The following is a 15,212-nucleotide window of genomic DNA, read 5'->3' on the forward strand; positions in this document are numbered from 1 at the left end:
CACAAAAGTCAGTGTAGAATATATGTGTGACGTCAGGCACTATGTCTCTGTTCAGTTACAATTGTGGTAAAAAGGAGATAGAGTCCAGGTCTATGGTTTAGACTGTTTATCTATGTGTATGTGGCTCTGTAACAACAAAGCACAACAGTACAGACTGATCACGAACAAATAATAAGGAAAACACACTACCTTGGGAAGGTGAGCGGCATAGCCACTCCCTGGGCAGATACTCCCCATTACCAAGCTTGCGCTTGGAATGTGTCTTTGAGAAGAATCTTCTCTGGTGTTTGTATTGGCATTCTGAAGTACAGAGGTCAGCTTCTCTGTTCTGGCTTTTTATTGGCTCATGATAGGCCCCTCGTCTTCGTAGGCCCCTGGGCTTAAGCCCCGGTAAGCCTGTGCATTCAGGCGGCCCTGCCTGTAGCCTTTAGACTGGAAATTGAGTGTGGTTAAAACATTTCCAAATCATACCAACAGAGGTCAATATTGCTCTACATCTGACCTGATAACAACCACCGGCCCATTTTCTACTGATTTCAAGCATTTTCATCAACGTTTTACTCTTATTGCCGCCGAATACTTTAATTCAAAATCCGACAATATCATATTCTATTGAAATTAAAGTGTAGACGTCTTAACATTACAAGGCACAGGGTGAATAGTAGCAACATTCAGGAAATTAAATGCAACTCTGAAATCCATATGAATATTGCTAGCTAGAATTCCATGGCATGGAAGTGAAAGGATTTATGTTGAACAAATACGCATCACTGAAGGAGGAATGACAGCGACACTAGTCATGCAACATTCAATAATTTTTTTAAACTGAACTAATGCTAACTATTAGCTGGATCTTTGCAGCCCTCTCAATCTAACACTAGAAGGCCCTCGTGGCAGGCAAGTACTGCGAGAACAGCTACAGAAGACATGCAATTTGATTGTTTTAAATAAGCCATCCTATAGGATTCTAATTGAGTATTCATCTTGGATTTCTTGTGGGGGTTTTTTCATTGGAAACCCTCACAGAATTCTCTTGAGTTTTTATTACAGGACTTTCAAAAAATTATTTTAAAAAGCTGTCCAAATTGAAAACTCAGGGATTCAAATTGGAAAACCTTTCTGTTACTTGTCCAACACTCCCATCTTCCAGGCTACCGCCTACCCTAATGGGGTTTATACTAGATTTACAGTCATTGCTTTCATTCCTCAATCAATATGAATATCTCTATGCTTTTTGCCTAAACAGTGGTGGGTTGACCATGTACAGATGGATTATAACAAAAATAATACAAAAACGTATTTGCCAACTTGATACAGCTCGCTCATTATATTCATAATGATTGATATTCATGTTGATTAGGCTGTAAACATTCCAACTCTAAAGTTGTAGCCACTGGGTGCATTCACATTTTAAAACGTGATCGGCTAATGGTTAACAAGTTGCGACAAACAAACTAAAAGCACAGTTATCACACTTGTAAAACAAATTATAGTGTTAAAAACACTGTTATTGCTTTGTTATTGTTACTCCTGAAAATAATGTCTTTATGGCTGTTTCCTTAAGTGGGAGGTCAGCATGAAAGTAGTTTCCTACTATTCATAATAAGTTGGAAGGCTTTTCAATCATTTTTTTTTGCAGGTGTAAATTCCCACCTGATTACAAACGTACCATTCAAGCAATGTGAGAAGCAGTGTTCTGTCCAAGGCGAGGAAGGGAATTGCTTCATATTGAAGACAATAGGCACAGGTAAGTAACATATTTTCAATTTTATTTTTGGAAGAAATTGTATAGTTTGCAGTTGGAAGTCCAAAACCAAAAACATCAGCCCGGTGATGGATATAATTTCTTCTGTGCTGCATTAGGGATAAACACGAGGCCATCAACCCACCAAAATTGAAGTCAGAGGAATCAGAGAGAACATCCTTTGATGTCTGAAATGGTTGGAGTACATGCAGCATTCCTAAGCGCATTTCTAAGCCGGTCTTGAAAAAGTGACACATTCTTTAAACCTCACATTTTGGGCTGACTGTGTAAGAGATCTTATAAGTAGAGTCACTTTCAGTATACCATGAAATTCCACATTTGGAAGTGAACTGTTTTTATTACAAGGGGGCTCTTTTTAAAACATACATGTCATAGAACACAACACTCAGGGGCCCAATATGACATGACAGCGCCATTTTGAAAAGCAGTGACCAAAAATCATGGAATGCATCTTTAAGAACGTGGAAGTGGATATGGCCATTTCTGGATGTTTTGTTCATCAAAAAATCAGAAACTATTGCCTCATGGCTTTTACTGCCAAACCATAATTAAAAGCCAGAGGTGAAGTAAGGTTATTAAGCCTAAAGGAAGAATCATTTTATTTTGGAATAATATTATTTAAATACTGGACTCAATGCAGTATGTTATATAGGCTAATTCATATAGGTTTGGTAGCCTACAGATGCCTACTTTACAAATATTTTGTGTAGCCTATAGATTGCATTAGGCTAATGTAAATCTGCAAAACATGTTTAAAATAAGTGTTATCATCATTGAAAATTCATAATGCACTAGCCTATTCATGCTGCCAACTTTGAAAAATAAATTTTAAAGCATTCATAATAGTCCCCTAGTCAGAAGAAACCTTAATGATTTTCAATCTTGACATCGGAATCATTTTGTAGCATTTCATATTGGATTTAAAATGGATTTAAAACTATTATAGGATGCTTATATATTTTTTATTAGAACAAGTCCTGTAAGATTTCTACCATTTCTACATTTTCTACTAGACTTCCCTTACAGGACTTTCAAAGGAAGTAAGAATCTTAAAGGATTTTTCACAATCATGATAGAAAATCCTATGGATTGTTTTATACTACGTCTTGACATTACATCGGTATTGGCCTATCCAGATTCTGCTCATGATTCTTAATTACATAATACCGAACAGTAATGATTAGTAGGCCTACTGTAACTGCCGCTGCAATGAAAACGCCGATCCAAAAAAAACTCCCCGTTGAGGCTGATGAGACCTTACTGGTGTTATTAACACGTGGAGTAACTGATTCGTAAACCGGGATTGTTAGAGAAACAATTTCGGTTTTGACACATTTAGCAACATTTTGAAGTGAATAACCTGCTTTGCATGAGCAGAAAAAACTTCCTACGGTATTATAACAATAATGTTCACAATAATCATTATCGCATTCGTTTATATCCTCGCAAAAATGCAAATGTTTTATGAAACCATCAGGACAGATACACTGATTTTGTCCGTCGCATATGGCCGGACATTTGGCTGAAGAACAGTGCATTTCACAAAAATGTGGGTTGTCGCGGCTTGGAATATATCCATCAAAACACGAGCATTCGTAGCCGCCCGGGACGTTTTTGCATTTATGTTCGCAAGGAACGGCATCACATCCTTCCACGCCATAAAAGTGATGAGAAGAAACTCTCGGTTTTTGGCACGCACTTTCAGAAACATTCTCACACAAACATCCATCGATTTTGTCCTGGCACGGTCGTTCTGTCCACATTCGATCGTTAGAAACAGACACACACTGTGGAACGCAGATATTCTTATTGTCTTTCCAGTTGCTGAATTCGGAGCTTTGAATACCGGTTGTCCACTCGTATCCTCGCATCTTCAATTTGGTGTTGCTACATCGTCCATTAAGCAGGCGTAATCCAATCCAGAAGTTGCCGGGTGTGCGTACAAGCATATCTCCAATAATTTCGTCTGTTACTGCAGATCGGACTGTCATTAATTCTCCATTTACTTTTTGGCATAAGTTTTTCGATGACTGGAAATCGACTGCACCAAGGGTTACAGCGTAACAAATGTCCCCCTTGCACGTGCACGTAGAGGACAATACTTGTCCCCCTCCTACCATTAGCATTACCATAACTATAAGAATTGTGGTCATCAAGCAAATTAAATTATTCATTTTTTGCGGCAAAAGATTTCTTGACAATAACTTAACTGACTAGCTATCTTGACACTGCGGGTTTCCTTACAGCGGGTTTCTTGACGAGGCAAAATCCTAAGAATGTTGATAAGGCTAATTTACATCCAACCAAGGGAACACCCGCTGGGTCACAACCAACCAAGGAAATACATTCCGGTACAACGATTGAGGAAGGAAATGGCATATTGACGTTTTATCCACCTACATTACATAGAAACCAAACTTAACATCTTTCCTCCTTCAAAAATTAGGCTAAAGGAAGAATGTATCTCGTTTTCCTGACTCATGCTGCACGCATGACAATGTGTTCATTTCTGTATATTTCAAAATTATATTACATTAGAATCATGGAATGAAATATTTCACTGCCCTTTTTGTAATACACTATAACAGTGCCGGCTCCAGCCTATTGGGGGCCCTAACCAACATTTTATTTGGGGCCCCCTCTCCCCTATCGGTCGGGGGCTCCCTGGCAGTCAGAGGCACCCTAGCGGTCAGAGCCCCTAAGTGACCGCTTATGTTTGCTTACGCCTGGAGCCGGCCCTGTATTAGAATACTAGATTCTATTTTTACAAATACAATTACTATGGATAACTCCTTCAAAAGAGGGTCTTCAACCTTCTCTTCTCACTTTTTTTTTTACCCTTCATTATAATAACTTGCCTCATCAAATCAGATTCAGAGTTGAACAAATACATCTGAATGAGCATTGGCAGTTATATTTTTATTTCAAAAACACAAACCCCTTACCTCTCACCTTTCTGTACACCATTCAGGAAGTGTAGAGGTGTGGCTTAGCCTTCATATTCTCAAGGCTAAGCCAAAGAAAATAAACACAATGTCACAAAGAGGACAGGTTTATGGAAACCAAAGTGTTTGTGCATTGCCCTGTATATTTGTTCCAAAATAATATTATTTTACTTGAGGGCAAATTTCTGGCGGATGCTACCAATGTTTTAGCTAAAATGTTCTAATTGCATACTGGGTAAAAATCATGATGCATTTGACTCAGTACAAGCAGAAGAAATACAGTTGGTCCCAATGGAGGGGCTCTACGGACACGACTGATCTGCAAAAGGATCATGTCACGCGTCTGTGAGACAAGTGAACGAAATCCCATGGATGTATAATTTTATTTGACAGCTATTATTTGTAGAGTTTAAATTGTGTATTTGACTTATTACATATTAAAGGGACCATGTGTATGATTTGAACAGTACCACTAGCATGATTACGTAATTGCAAATGACCAGTAGACATCTGCAGTTAATGTTTTAAGTTTTATGTGTTTCAAATATTATTTTTCTACAAAATTGTTCCAAGGGCCTGAGATATTATTCATTTAAACATGCCTACAGAAAAGCGCGGTGGTGACCACATCTTGTTGTGGAAGTGTTTCTCTTCAGCAGGGACTGGAGAAAATGGACAATGCAAAATACTGACAGATTCTTGAGAAGCTGCAGCCCTCTGCCAAGAAGTAAAAAAATGGTAATATGGTTCAAGCTTCAACAAGTCAATAAACAAAGGCACACCACCAAAGGAACAGTACCATTGGTTGAAGGACAAGAAGGTAAATGTCCTTGATTGGCCGAGTCAGAGCCCCAAACTTAATCCCATAGAGAATTTGTGGAATGACCATGCAATTAGACCGAGCTTGAACAATTCTGCAAGAAAGAATGGGAAAAATATTGCACAATCTAATATTGCACAATCTAAGCCCTGGAAGTGACATGGAGAGAAAATTAATAGTAAAATACATATGCATTTTAAAACTCGCACCTGCGCTTTACTAACATGCATTCCCCCCCATGTCCAACAAACTGCCGTTCAATGCGCCTAACAACGTTTCAGTGCTTAGTTAATGCTTAGAATACCCTACTTGTGTAAGAATGTGTAGACATCTAGCTATTATATTACACTTATGAACTGTTATACTCACTGAAGGTACTGAAAGCATTGCAATGGACGTCTTACTAAAGAGCATTGCAACTTAGAGCACGGGTGTGACTTAAAACGTTTAAGCGACTTCGTAAAGTGTGCGTGAAAGTTATAAAATGCATGCATGCTTTACAATTTGTTTTCCCTCCATGTCACCTCTGGGGTTCAGTACAAAGTTAGTAGAGACATATTCAAAAAGGATTCAAGGATGTAATTCAAGCAAAAGGTGGTTTCACCAAATATAAATTAGTATTAATTTTTACACTACATTTTTCAGATTTTTTTCCCCCACTTGGATATTGTTGGGTACTGTTTGTAAATAAGGCCTTTTTGTTTTAATTTCACACTACAAGGCAACAAATGTGAACATTTTGAAAACTCCCTGTGAACAATTCACTGCATTAGAGCTAGGGCTGGCTCTAGGCATAAGCGACATAAGCATTTGCTTAGAACCCCCGACCGCTTATGAGGCCCAAGGGGCCCCCTAATAACATTTTGCTTAGGGCCCCCAAAAGGCTAGAGCCAGCACTGATTAGACCTATAAACAACTTTAACTACAACCACCAATTTCTAAATGCTAGCTATATTACCAGATCATTTGAATGCGTGTAGCTATTAGACAAAACATCCAGATTCATCAAAATTAGGGAAAATATAATGGGTCGTAAAAATGTAAAGGATGTGCTGAAAACATGTGGCATGACAGTGATGGAGTAGTTGAAATATGAAGAAAACTCTCTAGTTACACAGTCAGTGCCTTTTGGGGGCACTGAACAACATGTTTGCCCTTCAGTGCCCCCTATGGACATGTCTTCATTTTGCAGGCCACACTGGACACAATGCCTCTCCCATGTAACAATAGGGTGAGGATGTAGAATGTTGAAGACATCATAAAGGAAAGCGGATGAAAATGGTGAAGTATAAAAGATAACAAAATAAGTATATTTACATAACTATTGCAGACATTTTAGCTTAGCTTGTACAGCTTTTTAACATTTTTTATAAACTGTATAATGACTGGCATGCCAAAGAATAACAAATAATCTAAAGATTTGAAACTGGATCCGTTTGCCTTGCAAGCCCCAATAAGTATTATATTACACTGTATAATACTATGTAAATAAAAACGTCAAGATTTCAAGTAGGCTTCCGGTAGCCTATTAAGCAACGCCTGTGATGATTGAAACATTGTTCCCAATAAACATAACCACAGAAAGAAAATAAGTGGGCTTAATGATCTGAGACATGCTCTATTCACATTCATTAATAATTACACATTTTATTTATAACATTTCAGATGACACATGTCACGCAGTGCTTTCGTGTGACCTGTCACATTTTGCTAACTGCTTCTCTAAACCAGAAGCCACCCAACAGTAACTGTCAGCAGTTAGGATTTTCTTCCTTGCTGCCCTTTTTGAACGCCTACATCGAAATATGACAATACCAGATGTTACTACAATTACAAGAAGAAGTGGAACAACAGATGCAATAACGCAAATAAATGTCCAAGAGCTAAATACATTGTCATTATGCAGAGATCCACTCGTTCCTAGGGGTTTGCTTGACGTCAAACCATCCGTAGTGATGGTTATAAAGTCAGTCGTCTCATTTTGTTGCCCAGCACTTGAAGACTCAGCAGTGGGCAGAACATTCACATCTGGAATGCAGGTTATTCCATTGGGATGAAACCGGAAGTTCCGATGGCAAGAGCACCTGAAACTACCAATGGTGTTAGTGCAATTGTCCTCACACGGATTACTGAGGCATTCGTCTATGTCTACACAAGTATGACCTTCCTTGGACAAAGTGAAACCGGCGATGCAATGACAGGAATAGGATCCCTGGGAGTTACGACATTTCTGGTGACATCTTGATCTAGGTTCGATGCACTCGTCTATATCGCGACATTTGCCCTCTACCATTTTATAGCCGTCTTTGCACTTGCACGTGAAACTACCTTGGGTATTAATGCAATCGTGACCATCACAGGAATTGTTTTGGCATTCATCAACGTCGATGCAACCAAATCCTTTTTCATCTAATTGAAAGCCGTTTGGGCATACGCACGAGAAGCCGGTTAGTCCTGATACACATTGGTGTTGACACGGCGACCTGTAACAATAATCCTTTAAGCTACACGATTTTCTATCCGGATCTAATACATAGCCATCCTTGCATCCACAACTGACATCGCCGTCGTCACCATCAAGGCACAATTGATCACATCCGCCATTCTTATACCCACAGCTTGGTTTACCGGAGGCGCAAAACGGACCCGGGGATGTCCAGCTGTAGAAACCATCCATTAAATTACAAATAGAAGTCTGAACATTGCCACTGCATGTTATCTCAGCGTATGTACCATATGGAAACGCAGTCAGTTTATTATTCTCATTTAAGGGATTTGCTGAGAATGGGAGAATGTAATTCACTTGCTCTCCTCCTGCCAACACCAAAGGTTTACACATTCCTTTGAAATAGAATTTACACGCGTAAAAAGCCTTGCGCTTGCAAGAACCATCCGTCCATTTTAATTCCTCGCGACTTGATAAAAAATAATGTACAAATACGCAACGATCTTCTGTGCAGGTGGCATTAGGTTCCTTCTTCCAGTTGGAATATTCGGAAGGTTCACTTTCAGATATCCACTTAAAACCTTTGAGACTAACGTCCGGTACTACACAGTGCCCTTTAGGTAATTTCAATCCAATCCAGAAATCGAAATCCAACCTGCGATGTCGTTCGTCTATCTGTGAAATAATGGATTGAAGTTCTGCTTCCTCCCTTTTTCCTTTAGTTGTTGCCAAGTAACCTCCGTTATCTTTACATTCACTAAGCGCATCTTCAAAGCTGACCTGTTCCCTATGAAAAGTGAAACAAGCATTGAGCGTACACAGAGTTGCTTCTCCACTAGAGATTCCACGGCAGATAGAGAGTTGCAGTAAAAGTATAAACAGCATAATTCTCAAATAATCCAACAAACCACCAGCAATCATTGACTGAACCATTGTATACCCGAAGGCTACATTTATGTCTCATTGGCAAACGGATGACAAATGAAGCTCCCTATTCCATGCCAAAACACATAGTTTGAATTTGAATTGCACATTCAAACTCAGCATCCTGTTTTGTATGTACACTTAAGACGGAAATAATTGTTATAAGCAGGTTTTTGTATACCGGAGAAGCAAGTTCCGTTGTGGAAGCCAAAAACAATAGCAGCACCCTCAATGTTTTGACTTGTTTTCCAGATGGCTACGAGCTGAGTAAACGTGATGTCATACTGCTTGTTTAGCCTACAATGTTGCATTTAAATGTAACGCGGTGGATTACCCAAACACAGATCGACGTACGTAGTTCTTCCGCTGTACCGTTCACATAACAGAATGTATATACTTTTCTCCATTAACCTTACAATGTGCAACTATACGTAAATATTAGATTGTTTTATCAATACAAAAAGCAGTTTATTTACCAAAATTCGTTTTTGCCACCTGGCAACATTAATGCAAAAAAATAAAATAATCCACCCCAAAAACAGTCACATCCGTCCTTCACTTTCTAAAAAGCATACCAAAATGCCCACTAGCGGCGCCAGGAATTTTGCTGCTATTTAGAGATTAGAGGGTCTGGGTTCATGGGTCCGGTTGTGCGCACAGAGAAGAAAAAGTATTCAGTGCTGTCAAGCTGTGTAGTACTTAGTGATTTGTCGTTTGCAAACGAACGGCTCCTTTTGGTGAACGTTGGGAACAGAATCGCATTGGTGAACTGAGCCGATCATTTGACTCCTGCACCTATCTTGAACTAAGATGATTTACATTACCAATAAATTGCAATAAATATTGCAATACATTTTAGTTATAAATCTCACTGAACAGTTTTTACGTTGCCTAATATTTACCATATTGTAAATATTTCTCGGAAATTATGCAAATATCCACAGATTTTCAGTTTCTATTAGCTTCCTCCAGATATTAGTGAACATCAATACCATGCGAGTTTGGAGACTATGATAGAAAAACATGTTTAAATGTGTCAGATGCCTGATCCCACTAGACAAGCCTTGACTCCACCATTTACAGGCTTTAGCAATCTCCAGCACACAACCCCAACACAGATATCCAGGACAAGTAAGTACTCATAGCTAAGTTTCGTGTTTCATTACAAAACTCAATAACACTCAAATTCATGAAACACACTACATTTTCCCCCTCACGGCCCAGATAGTGAAACAAGGTGAATGCAAGTGAAAGGAAGGATAGGAGAAGTGAAACACAGGGAAAGGGAAGTGAAACGTGGGAGAGGTCAGTATCAGAAGTGCATGGTCAGAGAAGTGGTAATCCCAAGAAGGACATGTGGTGAGAAGCAGAGATTGATAATGGCAAGAGCCCAAGATAAAGGAGGACACTTTAAAGATCTTGGGCGGGCATGAATGTTTTCAGGCCAGTGAAACGGTGGCAGTGGGACATCTTACCAAGCGCAAAACCGTTATTCATTTGCATGAAATACACACGGTGATAGGTGTTGTATGAGCTATTGTAGCATAGTCCTGCTGAACAAACACAATTATTAACTTGTGCTATGATTATAAACCAGGAGACAAACACCAGACCTATGAGGCCATAGCGATGCCGTGAAATGCAGCGGTCCAGTTCGACTTTTTGCCCTGGTTTCTTCCATTTCCGACCGTCTGTCCTAAACAGTACAATAACATTATACATACATACATACATTTCCCCAATACACTGTGACATACACAAAAACCATACTGCCTCCCTGTATTCACAGACCTTAATACTGTACCACAGATGTTACCACAAAGCAAGACACTGACCATACTCCAAAACAAAAGCCTCATGGTTACCGAGTGCCCATACCTGATATACCCTGGACGCTTCCTACCTGCCAGTCAGGCTACAAGGTGTCTCCTGAAAGGGACGGTCCAATCTTTAAATGAACGGTACTACCCGTCAAGCATGCATGTCTTGAGCATGTCTATGCTATCCTGTGATTAGCTTTTAATTTCTTCTCTCTGAACCTGATAACACATTTGTGGGCTATGCTGGGTGCTTGCCATTTGAACAACTCAGCCCATCTGAAACTATTTTTAAACTCAGAAGGCCTTTCTCTTTAAATTGTAATCTGAATAACTCATTCAAATCAAACATTAACACATACATTTAATTAGTATTAATGTGAGTTTGCTATAATGTTGGCGTTATAATGTCAGTGTCATTTGATGTCTTGTTGGTGCCTGTGATTTTATTCTGACTATTGCTGAGTTGTGTGGTTGATCCAAATAGCTTCATGATCATAGGATTAAAGCAATAAATGCAACTGCAAGTAACTCTGGATAAGAGCATTAGCTTAACATTTGCTGAATTTAATATCTCTATCCTTTAGTTTAGATGTTCACCATGAAGCTATTCGTTATAGTCTTTTTACTTAACTATCTGCGAGTGATGACTTGATCTTGGGTGGGGTCAATGAAGAGTTTTTTATAGTCTGCGCTATGTAGATAAACGTGGCTGCAGAGGCGACTTCCTGGGTTTGTTTGAAGAAAGCAAGGAAGCGAAAAACCTCAATTGTAGGAAATGGCTTAAGAGGCCCTCACAGCTACTGGTCTTTTCCACAGATTGTTGTGAATCTCTTTGGCGTCGCTCCCTAACGGGACCTTTTAATGGGACCCTTTAATCCAACACGCAATGCAGTTGTGTAGATCTCAAAGGATTTGATTGTCTGTTACCAATATGAGCCAGGAGGTTTGTTGGTTATTAACGTTAAATGTTATTTTTCAAATCCTGTCAAATCTCTAACATTGCTTGTGGTGCAGGAGCTCATTTGTGTTTGGCCACACATCCATAGCAATGTATTTTAAATCATACATTAATCTGCACAAATGATGTGTTAATCGGCCTTTCATTTTAGCACAAACATTAACTGACATTTAAAGATGAAGCATGAATGCAGTTTCTATCTTAAAGGAGAAATGTGTAGATCTGTTCTTTCTGTAGGAATTGGATGAATTGCAACAACAACAGTTTGCATGCTTCTCTGTCATGCTAGTGCATTATTCTCACGATTTATCAATCAAATTCAAATAAGGGGCTGGATCCTGCTGGTTCTCTGTTCTACCTCATCATGAATTGCACTCACCTGGTGTCCCAGGTTTAAATAAGTCTTTGATTAGAGGGTTACAATGGAAAAAAAAACAGTGCAACTGGCTTTGAGGCACAGAATTTAGTTTGAGGGCTCCACATAAAGATTTTGAGTTCCCACAAAACGATAAGGTAAGCAAGAAATACTACAACGTAAAAATACATGTATTTTACCCACCCATTGTGAATTACTAGCAAACACTTCAGTTCAAGTGAACTGACGATACCATGTACCACTCTAATAATGACAGGATTTTGGCAGATACTGGTGGATGTGGTAATGCTAAAATAGCCATGCACATTGTTGCCTCATTCAATTGTTAATTTCTCATCAAGAGTTTGACAGTCAGAGACATTGTCAAAAGGCCATCTAATTCTACTCCTAATTCTTTTTCTTTCTGTCTCCACTCCTGGAGCACCCAAGCCCTTGAACTTTGCCTCAGCACTACCTGACCTGAGAAAGCAGTGTAGAAAACAATGTGCTTAGATGGATGCATTCCAGACAAGTAGGCCCCTGCCACCTAGTGGCTGACTCGAAAATTACAGAAAATGTTTTTAAAGCACTATGAAATGTGATAGCATGTTATCCCCATCTGCAGAAAATAGAATATATAGCTTTAATTTGTTACTATGTCCTTTTCAGATTTTACAGAAGGACCATGGTGAAATGCTATTTTTTTAATCCACAAATACAACATGGGCTATTATGTCATGATCTTTTTGGGAGTGGACTACAACTTTTATATAGATCAAACAGTGGATTTCCTCTTTAGTCTATCTCTGATATATTTTTCTCTGATTTGTTTGCCTCATGATGGTGAGCTGTACATGCACTGGAGCCTTTTTGGTCCTCATGTCAGTCACCAGCAACAGACTCCGATTGCAATGCCTAGATTTAAGAATAAACAATGTCAGCTCTCAGGAGAAATACACGCTGCTCTGGAAAAAGATGGTGTGGTTGTTTCAAGGAGCACAATACGACAACACTTGAACAAAAATTAGCTGTATGGTTGAGTTGCCAGAAAGAAGCCTTTACTGCGCCAATGCCACAAAAAAGCCTGGTTACAATATGCCCGACAACACCTTGACATGCCCCATGGCCTCTGGTACACTGTAATTTTGAGCGACTAGACCAAAATAGAGCTTTAATTGTCACAACCAGAAGCACAATGTTTGGAGAGGGGTCAACAAGGCCTATAGTGAACAGAATACCATCCCCACTGTGAAGCATGGTGGTGGCTCACTGATGTTTTGGGGATGTGTGAGCTCTGAAGGCACGGGAAATCTTGTGAGAATTGATTGCAAATGAATGCAGCCAAAGACTTTGCATGACCTGGAGGAATCTTGCCCAAGACGAATGGGCAGCTATACCACCGGCAAGAATTCGGGGCCTCAGACAACTATTATAAAAGACTGCACGCTGTCATTAATGCTAAAGGGGGTGGCAATACACGGTATTAAGAACTAAGGGTATGTAGACTTTTGAACAGGGGTCAGTTCATTATTTTTCTCTCTTTTCAGTGGATGAACATCTTGATGTATACATAAAGCATACACCAAAACTGTGAACCAAAGGGCATGGACAGAATACTTCTGTTGGAATTGTAAGATACATTTTCTTTGCTGGATACATGATGGATTTCTCCAAGAACAATATCTGGGTGCTTTGATATAAACTCAATGCTTTTTAAGCTCAAGACTGCCACTGATTAAGAGACAGTATTTCTGAGATTAAATGGTTTATAGATTAAACATGACTGGTTACAATTACAGAATACTGTATTCCTTAAAATCTTTAATTTAAACAAACAAGTGTATTTTTCCTGATGTTTTGGTATAATTATAGTCCCACCTATTTATGTTTTGTCTCTTGTGTTTTTTCATTGTACCACAGGAAATACACAAAGAACATCTGATTAAATTACCTGTTTTTTAAAAAGTGTTTCCTCTTATTCCGCCAATAAGCTTAACATTAAAACTGGACTGACTGCAAAGACACTCATCCACCCACACAAACAAACACACACACCACACACACACACACACACAGACCCACACACACACACACACACACACACACACACACACACACACACACACAGACAGTCATTTGAATAGGCCATAATATTATGTATTCTGTTTATTTGACATAAACAAAAACTGAATATAAAAAATGTTCATCCACATGTGGGATGGTTCACCACGATAATTAATTAATTTGATTCTTTATGCCTCCACAAACATAAGGGACGACAGCTGTATCTCAGCTTTTAAAAGGAAATCGAGATGAGCTTTGAGTCAGGTAATTTAGCTAAATATAAGAAAATCCAGCACAAGTCTCCTCCCCCCTGTTCTCACCAAGTTCTATTAAGCGTTCTTTGCTGGATAGGAAACCCTTGAAATGATACTGATTGTTTGGAGCTGGTGATGGTCGTCTGGTGGAATCCTGTAGTCACAGGAAAACAAGATAAGCACAGACCAAAAAAACAGAGCGTATAACTGGATATCGTTTGGCTGGGGCAACGTAGCACGTACAAATGAGGATCAACGATCCGGCAGGGACTGGTCATCAGGGCTCCTCAGAAATACAGCCGGTGATGAGTCAAGCGGGAACAGATGCGTGATAGGTGATTGGGAAGAGCTGGTGCCGGCTCTACTCCAAAGAGTGATGCCACACCCCCTAAATCGTTGCCCCGACAACGGGGAGAAACCAAAACAAGGCACCTCAAGGGAGGGAGGACGTGACAACAAGTGCAGGGTAGAAACTTGACCAAGAGGGAGATGAAGAAGGTCGATTAAGGAAGATTAGGGGCCGGTTTTGCAGACATGGATTAAGCCTGGTCTAGGACTAAAAAATCTATAGATAGTTCAATCGAAAATTCAATTGTGCTGGTTTTTTCAGTCCTAGACTAGGCTTTATCTGTGTCTGTGAAATCAACCCAAAGGGGTCGGTTTTGCAGACACAGATTAAACCTAGTGTCTGCGAAACCGGCCCAAAGTGTTCCTTGACTAGGTGAGTAATTAGTCTTCAGGGGGAGGCGTGTTGAAATTCCTAGCATGTATTCCGTTCAGCCTAGTGGCAACCTGCTTGTTCTCACTTGATATAAGGAGGATATGAGTGAGAGAAAAAGGGGTTACCGCCGCTTCAAACGC

At 39.5% G+C, this 15,212-nt stretch overlaps 2 protein-coding genes across 2 annotated transcripts; both read right to left on the reverse strand.

Moving 5' to 3' along the window:
* Positions 1-1,778: 1,778 nt before the first annotated feature.
* On the reverse strand, positions 1,779-4,087 carry LOC106024670 (thrombomodulin). Its single transcript, XM_013137618.4, has one exon. It carries the CDS (start codon positions 3,937-3,939, stop codon positions 2,878-2,880), a length of 1,062 nt encoding a protein of 353 aa, XP_012993072.1. The 5' UTR covers positions 3,940-4,087; the 3' UTR covers positions 1,779-2,877.
* A 623-nt stretch (positions 4,088-4,710) lies between these two features.
* LOC105015952 (complement component C1q receptor) lies at positions 4,711-9,075 on the reverse strand. The gene has a single exon (XM_010879444.3). The coding sequence runs from the start codon at positions 8,907-8,909 to the stop codon at positions 7,206-7,208; it is 1,704 nt and encodes a 567-aa protein (XP_010877746.2). The 5' UTR covers positions 8,910-9,075; the 3' UTR covers positions 4,711-7,205.
* Between the last annotated feature and the right edge of the window lie 6,137 nt (positions 9,076-15,212).

This window comes from Esox lucius, chromosome 15 (assembly GCF_011004845.1).
Source record: "Esox lucius isolate fEsoLuc1 chromosome 15, fEsoLuc1.pri, whole genome shotgun sequence".
In the NCBI taxonomy this organism is placed as follows: domain Eukaryota; kingdom Metazoa; phylum Chordata; class Actinopteri; order Esociformes; family Esocidae; genus Esox; species Esox lucius.

What these genes read in the sequence shown, in the direction of transcription:
- LOC105015952 (XM_010879444.3), bottom strand. Translation starts at nt 8,909, where the DNA reads ATGGTTCAGTCAATGATTGCTGGTGGTTTGTTGGATTATTTGAGAATT.
- LOC106024670 (XM_013137618.4), bottom strand. Translation starts at nt 3,939, where the DNA reads ATGAATAATTTAATTTGCTTGATGACCACAATTCTTATAGTTATGGTA.